At 56.0% G+C, this 16,725-nt stretch overlaps 1 protein-coding gene across 2 annotated transcripts; it reads right to left on the bottom strand.

Moving 5' to 3' along the window:
- Positions 1-3,564: 3,564 nt before the first annotated feature.
- On the bottom strand, positions 3,565-15,988 carry LEMD2 (LEM domain nuclear envelope protein 2). Of its 2 annotated transcripts, none has more exons than XM_048328386.1 (9): positions 14,547-15,988; positions 13,310-13,350; positions 12,354-12,429; positions 11,086-11,162; positions 10,363-10,442; positions 7,896-8,041; positions 6,832-6,933; positions 6,647-6,749; positions 3,565-5,592 (listed from the first exon to the last, which is right to left on the bottom strand). In XM_048328386.1, exons 1-9 carry the CDS (start codon positions 15,955-15,957, stop codon positions 5,442-5,444), a joined length of 2,187 nt encoding a protein of 728 aa, XP_048184343.1. In that variant the 5' UTR covers positions 15,958-15,988; the 3' UTR covers positions 3,565-5,441. The 2 variants fall into 2 exon arrangements, with proteins under 2 accessions (XP_048184343.1, XP_048184344.1); XM_048328387.1 differs by having other exon boundaries at positions 15,486-15,986.
- Positions 15,989-16,725: the final 737 nt, after the last annotated feature.

Here is a 16,725-nt window from a genome sequence, read left to right as displayed (position 1 = left end):
ACTCCCCCTCAGCTTGGCCCCCAGCGGGTTTGTCACCTCGCTGCAGAGTGGGCTGACACTGGGAGAGGCCTGGAGCTTCCCAGAGCTCCCAAACCAGGGAAAAACACCCCAGGGAGATGCAAGAGGAGAGGGGTGCTGAGAGGGGCTGGGGGACACCAAACCCCCCTTTGTGGCAAAGAAAAGGCGTGGGCAAAGCAGGGCAAGGCCGGGGTTTGCCCAGAGCCAGACAGGAGGTGAGCAGATCCAGAGCTCCGGCCCTGCCAACAACCTCGTGCTGGGAAAAGAGACACGTCAGGGCTCAGGAGCCGTGTGGGGAATGGAAAAGTCCCAGGGAGCTTCCTGCCAGGGCCACGCTGTCCCCTGCAGCCACTCAAGGACAGCGTGTGCCCCCCAGGCCCCGCTGTCCTGTCCAGCACATGCCAAGGGCTCGTGCCAGCCCCTGCACCCCAAAAAAATGGGATCTACGTGTTTTTTAGGGAATCACAAGGAACATCCAGCCTGGGCAGCAGCCAGGACAAGGAGGGGACGGTGCCCACTCTCACTCCAGGTCCCCAGCAGGAACTTGAGGACTTCAGCAAAGCTGTGCCCAGGCCTGGGCCCCCCAGGGATGCCATGGGGGAAGTGCCGGGGAAGAAAACCTCGCGGTTGGGATAAGGATTGGTGGATGTGGAAATTCTCTGGAGGGGAGAAAACAGGCTCAGGATGAGCAGAGGGATCGAACTGATGGTGGGGGCAGAGGCTGAGATTAAAGACAAGGATGAAAGAAAGACCCAGATTCCCAAGGCCTGGCTTCACTTTGCTGCGTGTTGGAATCTGAGCTCAGGAAAGCGCTTTTTTATTTGGGGTTTTATTTTAATAAGGTTGGTTTGGGAAGGAGAAACAGCTGATCTGAGCACTCTGCACAGCCAGACGTGGGGGCTTTTGCTTCTCCTTTCTTCTGTCCCCCGAGCCCAGCTGGTCTTGGTGATTCCTCCTCCTCCTCCAGGGCAGACAGGGCAGGGCAGGGCTCCAGAGCAGCTCCCCTCCCATGCCCAGCTGGTCCCAACATCCTGCACTTGTTCTGTCCTTCACCTGCTGCAGCCCCCAGGTCCAACAGCCCCCAAAGAGCAGCCAAGCCAGGCTGCAAACCCCAAACGCGCCAGGCTTTAAATCCAACCATCCCAGAGCTGGTAGGAAAGGGCCAGGCCCATGCCGGGGGTCCCTGGGGCTCAGTGAGAGCAGAACTGAGTGCCCAGGTCTGCCTTGGGGCACTGGGGAGCCCAGCACAGACTCCTGGCAGCACCCACCTGGCAGTGCCCACCTTTCCCCATGGCAAAATCCACCTTCCATCCTAGCAAAGCTCACCTTCCATCCTAACAGAGCCCACCTGTCAGAGCTTACCTTCCCCCTCAGCAATGCCTATCTGGCAGAGCCCACCTTCTTCTCTGGCTGAGTCCACCTGGCAGTGCCCACCTGGCAGAACCCACCTTCCATCCTGGCGAAAATCCCCTTTCCCCATGGCAGTGCCCACGTGGCAGAGCCCACCTGCAGAACCCACCTTCCATCCTGGCAAAGCTCACCTTTCCCCATGGCAGTGCCCACGTGGCAGAGCCCACCTGGCAGTGCCCATCTCCCCCTGGCAGAGCCCACCTGGCAGTGCCCACCTCTCCCTAGCAGTGCCCACCTGGCAGAACCCACCTTCCATCCTGGCAAAGCTCACATTTCCCCATGGGAGAGCCCACCTGGCAGTGCCCACCGCCCCCTGGAAGTCCCCACCTGGAAGTGCCCACCTGGCAGTGCCCACCTCCCCCTGGCAGTGCCCATCTCCCCCCTGGCAGAGCCTGTCCCTCTGGGTGTCTCCCGTGTTTCATTCCCGTGCCGGGGAGAGCCGGGCTGGGGCCGTGTCCCGGCACTCGGGGCACAGGGAGGGCTCTGGGTTGGAGCGAGAGCCCCGCAGGGTCCCGGGGCTGGGCAGCCGCACAAGTAATTAGTGAGCTTCTGCTAACGAGCGGAGCGCTCCGAGGGGAGAGAACATAGCCTCGGATTAAAGCTGTGCTAATTAGGAACTAATTACGGGCACGGCCATGTTCCCACCTCGGCCAGGCTGCGCCGAAATCCCCGCTCCAAACCGGTCTCAGTGCGGCTCGGGGGGGGACCCTGGCAGCGAAGGGAGCCTCGGGGGAGCCAGGGCTGCTCCCCCGGGATTCCCTGGGCAGGGCCCCGGGCGTTGTCCCCATCAGAGGGGACATCCCGGGGGGCTCCGCTGTCCTGCTGCCACCCGCGAGCGCATCCCAGGGAGCTGCTGCTCTGCCAGGAGCTGCGGAGGGGAATGTGGCGGTCACCGAGCCCACAGCCTGCCCTGGGCGAGACCAGCTCAAAGCCAGCGGTTTCCATGACCCGCTGGGGTCTCCTTGCCTTGGAGGGGAGTTCAGATGCCCGTGGGCTTTGCACCACATCCCACCGACCCCACAGGAGGGTTCCTACAAAAGCAGGGCTGCTGGGCAGGCCTGGCCCCGTGTGGGGACAGGCCTCACCTCGGGGGTGGTGACACAGTGAGGGTCATTCATGGGCATCCACAAACCCCTCCTACAGCACCTCCCGTTCCTTAAAGCTGGGTGGAATCACGGATCAGTCCCAGTGATGGCTCTGGGATGGATGGGGCCATGCTGGAGGGAGGCACCTCCGGGCAGGACTCATCACTGGCTGTGCCCATCCCTCCCCAGCTCCCCTGGATCTCTCCAGGAGAACTGGTCCCGTGCCCTGACTCTGTGCCCATCCATAAGGCGCAGCATCAGCTGTCATGTCAGCAGCAGGGAAAACATCCCGTGGGAAGGGCTTTAAATGGAAGCAGGAAAGGAAAAGATAAAGAGCTGGTTTCATTTTGGAGCCCTCGTTTGGTCACGTTTTTCTCCCTGACAGGGAGGGGATGCAACGGCTCCATCGGAGAAGTTATTTATAGAAATATGGTTAATTATAGAAATTTATTTTGCAAGAAGGTTGGCTCTGGTTGGCAGCGGGGGCTGGGAGGGAAGCAGGGCAGGGGGGAAGAACCTGCTATTCCCAGGAAAATGCCCAGTGTGGCGTGGAAGGGGGCTGCTCTGCCCTGGAGAGAGGAGATGGAAGAGGAGACACTGTGGGGGTGACAGTCACAGCCACCAGCAGACACAGTCAGCCCCTGGCACATGGAATGACTCCAACCAGCACCACTTCCTCACCTTGAACCGATGCCAGCTGTGACTCAGCAACCTCACCTGGGCAAAGGCATCCCACCAGGAACGCGGGGCCTGAGGAGACGCAGCCTTTGTTCCCAAATTTCAGCAACAACTGCAGCCAGAGAGGAGGCAGCTCCTGCTGGCCACGGAGCCTTGGAGCCACCCCCTTCCGGAGCCACTGGAAATCCCCTTTGTCACCCAGAGCCACAGGATGAGCCGAGTCAAACCAAACGTGAGTCACCTCTTTCCACACAAGTCACACAGAGGGAACGATTCCTGCCACGCCCAAGGATTTGGGAGAAGCTGGAACTCGACCTGATCCAAGCAAAAGCACTTGGGACAGTCTGGGATTTCTCAGCACAAATAAAAGTAGTTAATTATTGGTAATAAATTTATTTTTGATATTGATTTTTTTACAGAGCTAAATGGAACATAGAAACAGCACCAAGCCATTGAAGTTTGTTCTACAAAATCGGGTTTAATACAAAAGGATGACAGCAATGCCTGACTCTGCGCTTCTGGACGGTTAAAAAAGCTCACCCAAACCCCACCAAGAGTTTTAAAAAGGTTTAAGAACAGAGGCACCGGTGTCTGAGAGAATTTCTCTGGCAGCCGTGATGATCTTGACACATTTTGGAAGAATCAAGGCTGCCTTTATTCCTTGTTTATTACAGTGCAAGGGGCTGGTCCTTGCCTTGAAGAGCTGCAGTCTCCTGCCCAAACACCCACACCCAAAATGTGGGGCAAGAGCCACCTCCACGCAGGATATTCCCCATTTAATGGGAAAGAGCTCCTGGTTTTGCTCCTGGAGAGCTCTGCTCCATCCATACGGAGTGTCCATGGTCCCCAGCAGCCCGAGGGGAGAGGTGGGGAGAGGTGCAGACTCTGCCAGGTGAGCAGAAACTGGCACAGGGAACACACCTGGAGTGGCATCACCTGCCCAGGGCAGGGCAGGGCTGTGCCCTCAGCCAGCCCAGAGCCTGGGACAGGAGCAATCCGTGCATCCAGCCCCACGCTGCCCTCAGGGAGAGCAACATCCAGGGGCTACAGGGCTCAAATCACTGCTGGCTTCACTCTGCACCTTCTCCTGCCCGAGGCCAGCAAAGGATTTGGGCCCTGCAGCCTCGGGAGCTGCTGCACAGCCCTGGGGAGAGCAGCACAGCAGCTCCTCTGCCGAGCCTCAACTGCCACACACTGGTGCCATTTCCTGGGAACAAATGTTCCTTCGCTGGACAGAAACAGAAGCTGAAGTAACCAAGAGATTACAGACACGAGATACGATGCAGCAGGGCTGGGATGGACCCAGGCTGCTCCTGGGACCCGTGGGGGCTGCAGGAACAGCGACAGACCCAGTGCTGGCACATCCCTGCTCCGACACGAACACAGACACCGCAGCTGCCCAGCTTAAACATGAACACAGAGCCCTCAGAGCCCCGCCAGAGCTGCTCTGGAACAGCCATGGAGCAGTCCTGGGCTGGAGCCACAGGAAAGCGCCTTTAGAAGCTTCCTATATCCTTTATTTTCCACCCAAATCCCCTCCTCCCCCCCCCAAAAAAAAAATAAAGCACACAGACTGCAGACTTAAAAGTGTAACAGGGTCACAAACTCTCCTCCACCACCCCCAGCCCAGCCCCAACCACCAAGGCACGTCAGGCTCCCCTCTCTCTCCAGGCCCACCTTCACCCAATTCCCCCTCTCCCCAGTTTTGGATGGATGAAGCCAACACAAAACATTTTCCTCGCTGGGAAGCAGCAAGCAAGACAGCAAAGCTGTCCTTGCACTGACAAAAACAAACACTAACAAAGACACGCCTGCACTGCCACCCTAATGTTTCCATGGGAAATGTTACCTCCCAGCACATTCCCTGATGGACTCTGCCATCAGTTGGCCTTTGCAGAGTTGAGGTCGAATTTTGCACCCCCAGGCTCTGGCAGAGCCCCCCAGCCCTCGAGAGGGGCGTGCATTTATTCTTTGTAGGTTGTTGTTTGCTTGCCACGGGAGCCAGATCTCTGTGGAAGGCTCGCTTTGGTGCAATTCCAGCTTCCCACCAGCTCAAGCCCATCTTCCTTCCAAGCCATTATTGCCCTGAATGTGTGTGTTTGAAGAGTTCCAGCAGTGAGAGCGAACAGAGCCGTGCAACCCCCAACCCTGGGCCAGGCTCTGCTCCTCCCACAACCAGTGAGGGGCCTGACCCCTGCACAGGGTCCATGTCCACACCCAGACCCACGGCTGCTCCTCTCCTGCTGCCCCTCAGTGCTCCGAGTCCGACAGGTACGAGGGCTGAGTCCATCTCCACACCAGCATGTCCTCCCCTGCCACCCTGTGGGATTCTGTCTGGATCCGGGACTCGTTGGAGGCCAGGAAATCCACGGCTTTCTCCCACACCCGCTTCATCTTTTTTCTGCAAGGAACAGCAAGAAAATAAATGAGAATCCCAAGCTGGTTGTGCTTCCCTGCCTGCAGCAACTGTGTCTGTGGATCTGGCTGCCTCCTGCTCCCTGTGCAGGCAGGAAAAGGCATCAAACAAAGCCTGGTGTAGAGATTTCAGACCAGGGCACGGCCACACAAATCCTGCCTGGGGGGAAGATGAGAGGCTCTGTCAGTGCCCTGAATTTCTGCCTCAATTTGTGCTGCAAAGGGACTCGATGAGCAAATCGCCCTCCCCTGTCCTGCACGCAGAGATCTCAGCCAGGGGGACACCCTGATGTTCACCCCAGCTTTGGATCCAGCAGTTCTGAGCATCTCACAGCCAGGGATGGCTCAAACAGCTGCAGTCATCCCTTGGAGGAAAAGGAGTCCTGTGTGTGATAGAGTGAGGAGGTTCAACACTTCACAGGAGGACAAAGCAACTCTGTTTAACCAAAATACAAGAAATATCCCTGCAGAGATGGAGCAAAGCAGCCCTTCAGCCCCACCTCCCACAGAGCAACGACCTCCAGCACAATTCCTGTCTGAGAAAGCACCAAACCCGACCTGAGGAAGCACCAAACCCGACCACCTCACTGCAGCTCCCTTCCCAGCTGCACAGCTCAAACTGGCCCCTTTCCAGGCACGCACAATCCCTGTACGAGAGCCCCAATGCCCTGTTCAGCTCACGGGAATTGTTCTGAAGAGCTCAGCGCTGCCTGCAGAGCCAGGCAGGGTGGCTGGGAAAGGGGACAGCACCAGACACCCAGCAGATGAAGCAGAGGACACCTGATGCTCCGTGTCCAAGCAAACCAAACCCAGGTACTGCTGGACAGAACAGGGACAACGCACCTGTGGCACCGCACCAAGTGCCAGCCCCGGGGCTGTCCCACTGATCTGCACCAGGTGCAGGCCCAGCCTGAGCTGTGTCCAAGCCTTTCCCAAGCCAAAGACTCCAGCTGCAGAGCAGCTCCAGGGATGCATTTTGGAGCTGTGCTGAATCCCATCCTGCTGCTCCCGGCCCTCCTGAGTGCCCAGAGCCAGCTCACCTGCTCTGAGGTGGGATCAGGCTGTCCCGGACGTGGAAGATGCCAACGTAGGGGTAACGCTCCAAATTCCGTTCCCATTCCTTGTAGTGGTCCTGGACAACAGCTGGAGGACAGGAGGACACAGCAGTGAGGGCTCAGCCCTGCGGGGAGCAGAGCAGGGCTCCCTCAACTCCCACAGCTCCTACCTATGATCTTCTTCACCATTTCATACATGGCTTGTTCCTCCTCCTCCATCTTCCGCCAGTGATACCGGAGGTAGATCAGGATCCCCCAGAGGGTTATCAGACCTAGGAGAATAAAAGCAAAGGGAATTCAGGAACGGACAGCTGGGTACTTGCTGGATGCAAGTTTAGTTCTGACACTGGGACCAAGGCCTGCTTGGAACTGAATCCCAGTGATTCCTTTTGCTCCCCAGTGCAGCTGCACCCCAAAACTCCTTCGGTGCTGCCCCTCCTGCAGCACAAGGGCAGCTGTGGATGTGGGATGAGGCAGCTGGAAGGCCCCAGCACAGAGCTGCCCCCACAAAAGAAACCTCAGCACAACCACAGGGCTCCGGTTCTGCAAATCCCAGAGGAGTCTTTGCCAGAGGCCTCCTCCCCAGGGATCACTCCAGGAGACTGTCATGTTTCACTGCTCCATGGAGAGCTGCTGGATAGGGAAATAAAGCCTGGGGCTCCAGTGGCAGCCCAAAATGCAAGATGTGTATGGAAGCTTTAGCACTGACAATGCCCCGAGTAGGACTTCAGTGTCTGCAATAAACAGGAACTGTCCCCTGTCACCCCCTCCCTATCAGGCTGGATTAGAAACTCCTGCAGTCACACAGCTCTCGTTATCACCTCGCTGGGTAAAACCCCTGTCTCAGCTGAGGCATGACAGACTATTCCAATAAAACCTCCAACCCTGAAATGCTACAAGTCATTATTAACGAGGCTGGAGGACTTGGGAGCTTGGAGCAAGAAAAAAAGAAAAACTGACTCCTTTAGGAAAGTTAACACACTTATTTTGCAGCCCATAATAATGGGTACTTGAGGAATACCCAGAGAGCTCATCAGCTGCCTGATTTAAAGCAACTTTTAAGCACTCACAGCACAAGAGGAAGGCTGTGGGTCTCCTGTGCTGCCAGAACAAAGGTTAATTAGACATTAACTCATCAGCAGATTTATTTCACCTCTGTCAGGCATTTCCTGTGGCTGAGGAATGTGTGATCACAGGGCTTCAGCCCTGCAGCTGAGCCCCGAGAGCCACTCACCCCAGAAGAACAGGAACAGGTTCGTGATGGCCGTGACCACAGCCCGGCGGAAGCGGCAGCCCAGCCCCATCTGGGGGTGGGCAGATTCCAGGCAGAACACTTCCTCCACGCTGGAAACCAGCTCTGACAGGTCCTTGCCTTTCAACCTGATGGGAAGAGGCAGAAAATCTCACTGAAGAGAGCAGGCTCCAACTGCAGTCTTTAATCAAGGCCAGGAGAACAACCAGACTGCGGATGCAGCAGCTCCTGCGTGGCTCCCAGGAAATGCCCCACACCCAGGCAGAGCCTCCTGCCAGAACATTTTGGGGCTGGCTGCTTAGCCAGGGATGGATGTGGCTTCAGGAAGGCAGCAGGGCTGCAGCTCCCACTGGCACACTGAGTGTCCCTGCACAGCCCCTCTCAGCGTGCACAAGATTAAACCCGGAATTGGATTCCCACCTCCCAGCACGGAGATGGAAATGTTCCCTGAGTCAAAGCCACTGCTCAGCACCGGCAGTGAGAGCTGGGGCACCCAGGCTGGGAGCAGGAGCAGCTCAAAGAGTGACAGAGCATCAGCACAGAGCCCTTCAGAGCCCTCAGCCCCCCAGCTGCAGCACTGCTGCTCCCAAGCCCAGGCTCTCTCCACACTGAGCCATTCCCAGAGCTCACAGGCATTGAGGGATCCAAGGGACAGCCAGCACATCCAGGGGCACTGGAGCAAAGGGGATTGTGTATTTTTAAGCTCCTAATTCTGTCTGCACTGAACAGCCCATCAAACAATGAGGTTTGCTCAATTTACAGGTGCTCGGCTCACGAACTGCTGAGAGCTCGCCCTGGTCCCGGGCTCTGCAGGGGCTGCAGACACACGGTTGTTTCCCAACCCTCGTCTTATTTACAATCCAAATTCCACGGAAATACTTAAAACATGCAGCAGAATCACCCAGTGCAAAGCTCATTTTCAGTCCTGCATCTCAGACTAGCAACTAAAAAAATCATCTCATGTAGCTAAAAATGCCAGGGGCAGGGTTTTGGGGATGCTGCCACGCCGGCTCCGGGGAAGCGGAGCTGTTTGGGGACCAGCCAGCAGAGCTGCTAATTAAGAAAATAAAAAGTGGGAGGATATTGTATCCCACAGCTTCTGACTGGAAATGTGCTGGAGTATAAAAATACAGAATTTGAAAACTCTGCATCCCAGCCCACCTACAAATCCAGCCCTGCCCCTAAGAAAGCCGTGTCCTGGGAATTTGCACGGCCCAGCAATCAAAGCAACAGATGCTGTCTGATCCGTGGATCATTGCAGCAGCTGCAGGAATATTTAAGAGCAAATGGAGCAGTGGGAATTCCTACAAGCCTTGCCCACCAACCCCAGCACCACGACTGCTGCAATTCACTTAATCAGAGACACATTTAGCAACGTGAAAATGCAAACAACTGTTAAGGCTTTGGAATTAGCACAGACTGGAGGCAGCCCACGCTTCCCAGAGGAAGGTGATGATGGCTGCTGACTCTGGGTAGCACTCTTTCCTTAGGTTATGGACTGCATGTTGTGGTTTTTCCCTGAAAACCCAGTACTGCTGCCATTTCTCATGGATGGAGCCTGTTGGCTGAGAAACGCCCCCTCAGTGACCACATCCCACTGTCAGACCATCCAGTCAGGAGGAATTTCTCCATGGAAAGGGTGGTCGGGCATTGGAAGGGGCTGCCAAGGGAGGTGGTGGGGTTCCCAGCCCTGGAAGTGCTCACTTGGATGTGGCACTCAAGGCTCTGGGCTGGTTGTCCAGGTGGGGATCGGTCACAGGCTGGACTTGGTGATCCCGGAGGGATTTTCCAGCCTCAGTAATTCCGGGATTTAGTGTGCACTGGGTGCTCTGCCGGAGACACAACTGACACTAAAGGTATCATTCAGCATCCCCTTCCCTCTCCTCCTCCTCGGGACTTGCTCCAGAGGGTCCCAAAGCGTGGCTGACACCCCCCACTGCACAGAGGGCTTTGCTGGCCAGTGAACCCTCTGGTCCACGGATGCAGCTCCACTCACGCACAAATGTACTGGAGAGAGGTTATCCTGGGAAAAGTGACCACGTGGCCAAGTTTAAGAAGAGCTATAGGCACAGGACCCTGGGCAGGACACCAGGACCACCCCACAGGAGGCACAACACAACCACTGATGGCCACAAGCAGCCCTGACCTCCCACTTCCACCTCATCTGCAGCACATCCCTGGACACGGCATCCCACAGCCAGGGCTGGGAATCAGACTCCTGGAGGGAGCTCAGTTCCCATCTTGCTGCAGAGCTGTACTTTTCCTTTGGAAGTTTGCCCAGCGAGCTCTGAGAGGTAAAGGGCACCACTGACCTTGTCAAATTCCACCCCAGCCAACACCCAGACCCCCAACTTTGACACAGTGGGCTCCTGCTCACCCAGGTCCCAAATCCTTGCTGCTGTTCAGTATCAGCAGATCCCCAACTTTGACACAGAGGGTTTCTGCTCACCTAATTCCCAAATCCTTGTTGCTGTTCAGTATCCAGTGCAGGGCAGCTTCAAACTTCTGTGAGGAACTGCCAGTTACATTCTGTGCAAAGGAAGCCATAAGAAGATTAGTCCTCCACTCATTTAAAATACTGCCCAACATCATTTCATTACAGCAGTGGGAGAACTCATTCCATAGGGTCTGTCCCCAGGTTAATTCTTATCGGGATTCTGCAAACTGGAGGGAGGAGAACTAAGCCTGAAGGTCTGCCTGGCCTAAGTCTTCTGACTGGGGAGATGATGCATGAAGCACTCTGTGAAATAACACCATCCCAGACTGTTAGGGCTAACCACTAAATACAACATAATCTTACTGACAGGTTACCAGCAAAGAAATGGAATGCTGGATCAGAGCAGTCTGTCTCCTGACACTCTGCAGCAGAGAAAAATCCTTCTTCTGCCCAGCCCTCAATTCAGGGAAATTTCTGGTTTCGCAAGACTGATGGCTCCAGTGAAACAACAAACCATTAAGATTTACAGGGGGTGAATCAGAGATGGAGGAGAAAATGATTTTCAAAAGAACTGCTGAGAACAGGACTGGCCAAAGGGGAAGTGAGAGATATGGGAGAGAATCAAAGCAGGATGAGGAAGTAAAATGGATGGTAAATTGTTTCAGTGTCTATTATTTATTGCTTTTTAAGAGACTAAGCACTGGGTTATAACAAAGCTGCTCAGAGCCCACTCACCAGCACGTGTTCCTTCACCTCACTAACCCAAATGCATTTGCTTTTTAGGTTCTCGGGGTTTCCACATTCAAAATTACCTGGTAAGAAAAGTCAAACAGAGAAATCATGTTGGTAAAAAAGCCCTTGAACAGCTCAGAACCAAGCCCTGAATGTACACCAACAAATGCTCTCCTTTCCAATCAGCCCCAGCCCTGAGCAAAATGATTCCAGGCTGAGATTTATATTGCAGGCAGATCAGATTATGACTATTAATAAAATGCTCAGCCACTGCATGGAGGTTGGATAAGGGCAATCAAACCTCTCACTTCAGAGCTGCTGCTGGATAAGGGCAATCAAACCCGACACTTCAGAGCTGCTGAACACACAATGAGGGGGAAAGTATTGCTCCTGCCCCTTGCAGAGCACAGAAGCACAGCTGCCACCAGGTATCAGGTGTGGAGCTAATGATCAGTGTTCAAAATGCCTCCAAGGAGCTGAAATCACAGCTCTGCCTCTAACCCAGGCAGAGAAATGCTGGCAAGGCACTAAATCCTCTAGATCTTGCCTCACCAAGTTGACTAAACAAATGTGCTAAGTAAATCTGGTGGAAATCCAAAGTCAGATTTGAAAAGATTTAGTTCTGTGCAGCTTCAGTATCCAAAGGCTTCAGCCTCGAGGTCCAAAATGCAGAAAATGGAACTGAAACCCTTTTACTGATTACCACTGCTGTGAATCTTGCTGAACAAGTCCCTACTCATACAGTGGATTTCTAGCAGCCTCCTCCATCCCAAAATACCAGTGATGAGCTGGATTTACTCCTGGAGTAGGGACTGTGCTGGGTCAGCTCCTCAGCTCAGAGAGCCTAAACCACTCTGTGCTGAGGAAAGGGAGAGGCACTCACACATCAGCTCCCACATTTCAGCAGAAATGACAATTTCTTAGGTCACTTTATGTGTAAGAACGCATCAGTTTACACTTCCTGGCTCTGTCTTGAGGACAATTTCAAGCTGCTGGTAAGAAAAGAATAAATAACAAACCCAACCAATCTTACCTCAGATTCCCAACACATCAAGTACAAACAAAGCCCACTCACCCAGGCAGGGTGATGGGAGTGCATTAGCCAAGCACCACTCAGAGTAAAAATAAACCCCCCTTTCCCTGTTCTCTATTCCCTGCCTGCCTCAGAGCTCCCAAAAGGGAACTGCCTGTTCCACAAAGCAGCCCAGAGTGGGACAGAAGCGAGCAGGAGCTGGGAGAGGCAGCAGGGGTGGGGATGCAGCAGCACTCACCTGCCTGCACGGACAGGTAACTGTAGAGCTCGTGCAGCACAGCCATGGTCACGTCCTTCTGCTTGGCCTGGCAGAACTGCAGGGCACACACAGGGACACAGATCAACAGTGGCAGGGGACACTGGGATTGCAGGCCCAGACGCCAGCCAGAACCACAGCACTGGAGTCTGGCTCGGTCCTGCACCACCAGCTCCAACCAAATCACCCGAGCAAAGGAACATTCCAGGCACAAGTGACCCCGTGCATCCTCTGCAAGTCCCTGCCCAGAGGAACTGGTTGAGTTTTAAGGTCCCTTCCAACCCAAACCAGTCTGGGATTTTATAAAGTGCCACCAACCCCCAGCCCAGCCTGCAGCACCAGCCTCAGACCCACCATGGATGGATCCATCACCTCTAGAACATCCCAGGACACCAGAACTCAGAATCCAACATGAAACCTTCTCCCTCCTAATCACGGAATGTTTGGGTTGGAAGGGACCTTAAAGCTCACCCAGTTCCACTCCTAACGCTTTCCCCTATCCCAGGTTGCTCCAAGCAAGTCCAACCTGGCCTTGGGCACTTCCAGGGATGGGGCAGCCCCAGGTTTCCCAATAATCCATCCTCACAGAGGGAGCAGGGCTATGCAGCCATGGTGGGGCTCAGGGAATTAGCTGGATTAAATCTTGTACTGTTAAAGCTGAAAACAGCTTTATTGCAAACCAATACCACCTCTGGTACAACTGTTAAAAAGAAATTGATTCACATAATTGGGAATTTAAATTTTTATCTTTCAGAGTCTCACACACACTCCTAACTTAATCTGGCCCATTAATTCCAACTCATCAAGTCCCAATTTTTCTGTAAAACGATAGAACTGATCATTTTACAGTGATACTGTTATGGGTGGAATAGAATACCTGGAATAATCACTGTTCTGTGAGAGCTCACAAGATTGAAGATAAATAAATAAATGCTTACATCATCCGTGCTTTTGTCACAATCCACAGGCAAGAGATTAACTAGGAGAGAGAAGAGGCTGAGTTAGCTGGCTGCAAACAAGAGCTTTCATCAAGAAAATATTTATCTTTTTAAAAGCAGGCTCGACTTAAAGCCTGGTTCTGCTGTTGTTAATCTCCCCCTGGCAGCACCTTGAGATGCAAACGGCCCCTCCAGGAGCTGCTTTGGGAGCAGCCCTGAGGAAAAACACACAAATGATGCAGGTGATGAATGTATTCAGCTGGGGAGTGGAAACTGGGGCTGGATGTTTTGACAGCTCCTGTTTGAGAAGCTTCACACTGATCTTTACACTCCAGTGCTGCCTCCAGCTGCCCACCAGCATCACCTGAAATGTCCCAGCACAGCCAGGGAGGGAAATGAACCCTCCTGGAGGGCTGAGTGCAGCTGGAGCTCTAGGCTCTGCAGGGCTTGAACAGCTCCCTGCACCTGCAGAGCCTCCCAGAGCTGCCACAGGGCCGGCACAATCCTGAGCAACATTCCTGCCTCCAGAACTCCAGTCGCAGCTGAAATCCAGTGACACTGGGCAGTTTCATCCTGGCTTTGGGAATGCAGCAGCTTTCCCAGCCCACGCCAAGGGCACAGTGTGCCCAGGCTCAGTACCAGCACCTTCCCAAAACAGCCCCCAAACCCTTCTTTGTTCAGCTCAAAGCCTGAAATGTCCCAATTTCCAGCTGCTCCAGCTGGGGAACTCTGCTTTAAAAACCAGCTGCTGGGGAAACCCTTTTCATTTCTCATGGAAGAGACAGACACACTCTGCCACACCTGAAGCGCTGAACTGATCTGCTGCACTTCCCCCTTGGACTGAATAAAGGCTGGGAAGGGCCGTGCTGGCAGAGGGAACATCAAAAACACACTCCAGGTACTACACAGACATTGTGTCACATCATAAAATCCATCCTTGGCCCAGCAGGCATCCATAAAATCCATCCTTGGCCTAGCAGGAATGGCATGCCACATAAACCCTGCAGTTCTGAGGGACTGAAGGCCAAACTCGTTCGGAAAAAGCCAACTTTCGATTTGCTTTCCATGACTAACAAGGCTTCCCACGGGAAAGGGGAGATGGGAAGAGGGACAGAAGCAGAGATGTCAGATTATGGCAACGAGGATGATAAATGTGATGGCGCTGGAAGCAATAAAGGGAAAGCAGGAAGAAAGGTGAGGAATGAAATTTAAATCAGAATTAAACCAGTGCACGTACAGCTCTCCTCTCTCCTGTCCAGCCAGCCTGACCCAACCATCTTCACCACGAGGATGCCCAGAAAAATCAGCAGCAGCACCAAGCTGGCGAGGCAGAGGAACTGGGACAGGTAATACTCCAGGCCTTTCCCCTTCCCCTCCGGCTGCTGCCTCGGGGCTGAGCGCAGCAGGGCCGTGCGTGGCGTCACTCCGTGCCCCCCATCGCTGGCTGCCCGCCACGGGAAGCGCCGGATCAGCCCCCCAGCCCGGCTGCTGGCATCCCGCTCCACCTCCTTCCCAACGCTGGCAGCCAGTTCCTCCTTCCCTCTCCTGAAAAGGCTGCTGAACCTCCCGGGAGCCGCTGAGGAGCCCCACTGGGTGCTGGGAGTCACCTCGCTCTCCCGTCTCCACCAGCTGCTGGAGGAGAGCCCCCTTCTCTCCCCCGCTGTGTCCCAGGCAGCCCGGGCGCTCTGCACCCCAACTGCCCCTCCTGATGTCCCCCAATGGCTCCTGGACTGCTCCTCGCTGGGAAGGGGTTTGGAGCCTGCCGAGGAGCTCCAGTAGGGTGTGGAGCTCAGCCCCCCAGCCCCATCCAACCCCGAGCCAGCCCGGCTGCCGAGTCCCCCACTCCTCTCTGCTGAGGGGCTCCACTGGGATGCGGAGTTTGACCCCCGAAACCTGTCCAGGGTTGGTCTGAGGCCACTGCTGAGCCCCCCACTCCTCTCTGAGGCGCCCCACTGCAGTGAGGAGCCCCGAAACCCATCCAGGGTGGCCCCCAGCCCCTGGCTGAGCCCCCGGCCGCTCTCTGCAGATGTCTCCCAGTGGGGCGCAGAGCTCGGCCCCGCGGCCCTGTCCACCCCAAGGCCCCCAAGGCCCCCGCTCCTCTCTATGGACGTGTCCCACTGCGAGGGGGAACTGAACCCCCCGTGCCCAGACAGGGACGCCCCCAACGCACCCCCACCTCTCTCCACAGTCGTCCCCCACTGCTCCGAGGGGCTCAACCTGCCGAGGCTGTCTCGGGACAGGCCGCCCTCAGCCCTGACGCCTCCGCCCCGGCCCGGCGGGGACCCCCGGGGGTCCCCCCAGGTCTGCCCGCCGCTCTCCCCGGACGTCCCCCAGCGGGACGCGGGCGGCCGCCCCACTTCCTCTTCCTCCTCCTCCTCCTCTTCCTCCTCACTCTCAAGGGCGGCCCCGCCGGTGCCGCGGGTGAAGCCGGAGCGCTGCCGCGAGGGCGAGGCCTGCGGCGGCCCTGCGGAGGAGCGGCCCGGGCTGGGCGGCGCGGTGCGGCCGCTGCGCCGGGCCGCCGCCACCTCGGCCCGCAGGCAGCCCAGCTTCTTGATGTAGACCTTGCGGGTGGTGGCGGTGATGGGCCCCGGGCGGTAGCCGAGCGCCAGCAGCTCCTTGCGGAGCTCCGCGTCCGTCAGCTCCGCCATGGCCGCGCCAGGCCCCGCCGGAAGCGCCCCGCGGGCGGGAAGCGACGCCGCCATCTTGGGAGGGGCCCGGCGCGCCCCTGGCGCCGCCATGTTGGGAAGGGCACGGGTCGTATGGGGAAAGGGCGCGGGGGCGGGCGCCATGTTGAGAAGGTCAAGGGAGGTGAGGGTGCCCTGTCCCGCCGTGTCCTGAGGGAGCAGCCGCTCCCGCCCCGCGCTGATCCCTCAGGACCAGGGAAAAGGGGGAGAAATGGGGAAAGCAAGAGGTGAAAGCTGCCTCAGCTGCAGGGCGAGCCGGTGTTGATGGTGGGTTGTCCTCCATCGCTGCGTGGGCTGCTCCTCGAGCAGCGTCCGCCTCGCTCTCCCCGATGTTCTGACACATTTAGGGCCGTTCTCCCAAAAAACTTCCCTTTCCCAGCCACCTGCCACCCCCACACGCGTTTCCCTCATTGCTGCCCAGTTGCTGAGCTCTGCCAGAACCTCAGGCAGGACCAGGATCCAGATCCATGAAGTATTTCCTGGGAAGAGGGGTCTCTCCACACCCCACACCTAAAACAGCAAACCCAAGCCTTGACTTGTAAATTTATTTTGGCACGGCTGTGATGAACAGTAATTGCTTTTTCCTGCCCCCGCCGCTGAAGAAAGTGATGAAAGTGGTTGAAATACGGTGGCGTAATGTTGGAATTTAATTAAAGGTAATGGAACAGCGGTGCTGAGGGTGCTGGGGGCCGGCTGCGTGTCACGGGTTTGGTGATGGATGTGTGGCAGCGG

Source organism: Corvus hawaiiensis, chromosome 24, assembly GCF_020740725.1.
Source record: "Corvus hawaiiensis isolate bCorHaw1 chromosome 24, bCorHaw1.pri.cur, whole genome shotgun sequence".
Taxonomy (NCBI): domain Eukaryota; kingdom Metazoa; phylum Chordata; class Aves; order Passeriformes; family Corvidae; genus Corvus; species Corvus hawaiiensis.
Note: the sequence above shows the minus strand (reverse complement) of the source record. Positions and strands in the feature narration are given on the sequence as shown.

What these genes read in the sequence shown, in the direction of transcription:
- LEMD2 (XM_048328386.1), bottom strand. Translation starts at nt 15,957, where the DNA reads ATGGCGGAGCTGACGGACGCGGAGCTCCGCAAGGAGCTGCTGGCGCTC. An exon ending in GTGACAAAAGCACGGATGAT is followed by an intron (nt 12,430 to 13,309) that starts GTAAGCATTTAT and finishes TGTGCCCTGCAG; the next exon opens with TTCTGCCAGGCCAAGCAGAA. An exon ending in CCTGTTCCTGTTCTTCTGGG is followed by an intron (nt 6,934 to 7,895) that starts GTGAGTGGCTCT and finishes TTATTCTCCTAG; the next exon opens with GTCTGATAACCCTCTGGGGG.